At 62.9% G+C, this 1,318-nt stretch overlaps 1 protein-coding gene across 1 annotated transcript; it reads right to left on the bottom strand.

Annotated features, from left to right (window-relative positions):
• Positions 1-284: 284 nt before the first annotated feature.
• On the bottom strand, positions 285-1,070 carry LOC118659315 (3-hydroxyacyl-CoA dehydrogenase type-2-like). The gene has a single exon (XM_036315635.1). It carries the CDS (start codon positions 1,068-1,070, stop codon positions 285-287), a length of 786 nt encoding a protein of 261 aa, XP_036171528.1.
• Positions 1,071-1,318: the final 248 nt, after the last annotated feature.

Genomic DNA, 1,318 nt, shown 5'->3' with positions numbered 1-1,318 from the left:
ATACCGAATCTCAGGTTGGGTTTGGAAAAGTTTGGCTTATTTGATCATCTATTCCAAAGCTAGAAAACCAACTACAGGACATTTTCTCTGCCAGATTTCATGTGCGGTCCTCATGAATTTGGGTAAATTCCTCTTTTCATTTTTTTCCTGTAAGAAATAGACTTTATTAGGCACAGAAGGTGATTAGTGGGCAGAGATACACACTGGCTAGTGGGCTTCCTCCCGAGCTGGAGCACAGCGTCCCAGGGGAAGGACTGAGGAGTGTGTTTCGTCTTCCCCTCCCCTCAAGGCTGCATGCGGATGGCCCCATCCAGCCGGATGACCTCTCCGTTGATGAACCGGTTCTCGATGATGCACTGTACCAGGTGCGCGTACTCAGCAGGGTGGCCCAGGCGGCGGGGGAAGGGCACCTGGTTGGCCAGGTAGTTGCACACTTCCTCGGGGAGGGTGGTCATCAGCGGGGTGCCAAACAGGCCGGGAGCGATGGTTATGACGCGGATGCCCAGGGGCGCCAGGTCCCGGGCAATGGGCAGCGTCATGCCCGCCACGCCCGCCTTGGAAGCGGAGTATGCCGCCTGGCCCACCTGGCCCTCGAAGGCGGCCACGCTGGCCGTGTTGATGATGACCCCTCGCTGGCCTCCCCGGTCTGGTGCGTTCAGGCCCATCTCCCAGGCCACGAGGCGGATCACGTTGAAGGTGCCGATGAGATTCACGTTGATCACTCGTCGGAAGTCCTCCAAGGGGTGGGCCTGCCTGCTCTTCAGGTCGTAGGTCTGGAGGGCCACCGCGATGCCCACACAATTGACGGCCACGTCCACGCGGCCAAACTTTCCTTTCGCTAAAGCCAGAGCCGCGCGCACGTCCTCCTCCGAGGTCACGTCGGTTGGGGCGAAGGCGCAGCTCTTCCCTAGCCGCCGGGCCTGCTCCTCCCCGCTGGAGCCGGGCATGTCCAGCAGCACGGCACTGGCCCCCTGTCCCACCAGCCGCTCCGCCGTGGCCAGACCGAGGCCCGAGGCGCCCCCGGTGATGACGGCCACCAGGCCCTTCACGCCCCGACTCACCGCAGCCATCTTCCCCCGCCTCTCCCGCCCGCCCCGCCCCCGCGGCCACCCCTCCTCCTCCCCTCCCCTCCCCTCCCCTCCCCTCCCCTCCCCTCCCCTCCCCTCCCCTCCCTCCCTCCCTCCCCTCCCCGCTCTTCTGCAGGTGCTGCCCGCTGCTTCCCTGCCAGGAAACAACTTCTTCACTGCCCGTGAGAGTGGCACTCCGCAAACCCGGTATTGGGTGAGAGCCATCTGAGAGATTTAGGGACATTTTCATA

The sequence above is a fragment of the Myotis myotis genome, unplaced genomic scaffold (genome assembly GCF_014108235.1).
Source record: "Myotis myotis isolate mMyoMyo1 unplaced genomic scaffold, mMyoMyo1.p scaffold_m19_p_1, whole genome shotgun sequence".
Taxonomy (NCBI): Eukaryota; Metazoa; Chordata; class Mammalia; order Chiroptera; family Vespertilionidae; genus Myotis; species Myotis myotis.
The sequence above is the reverse complement of the archived record's forward strand: the minus strand, read 5'-3'. Positions and strand labels throughout refer to the sequence as shown.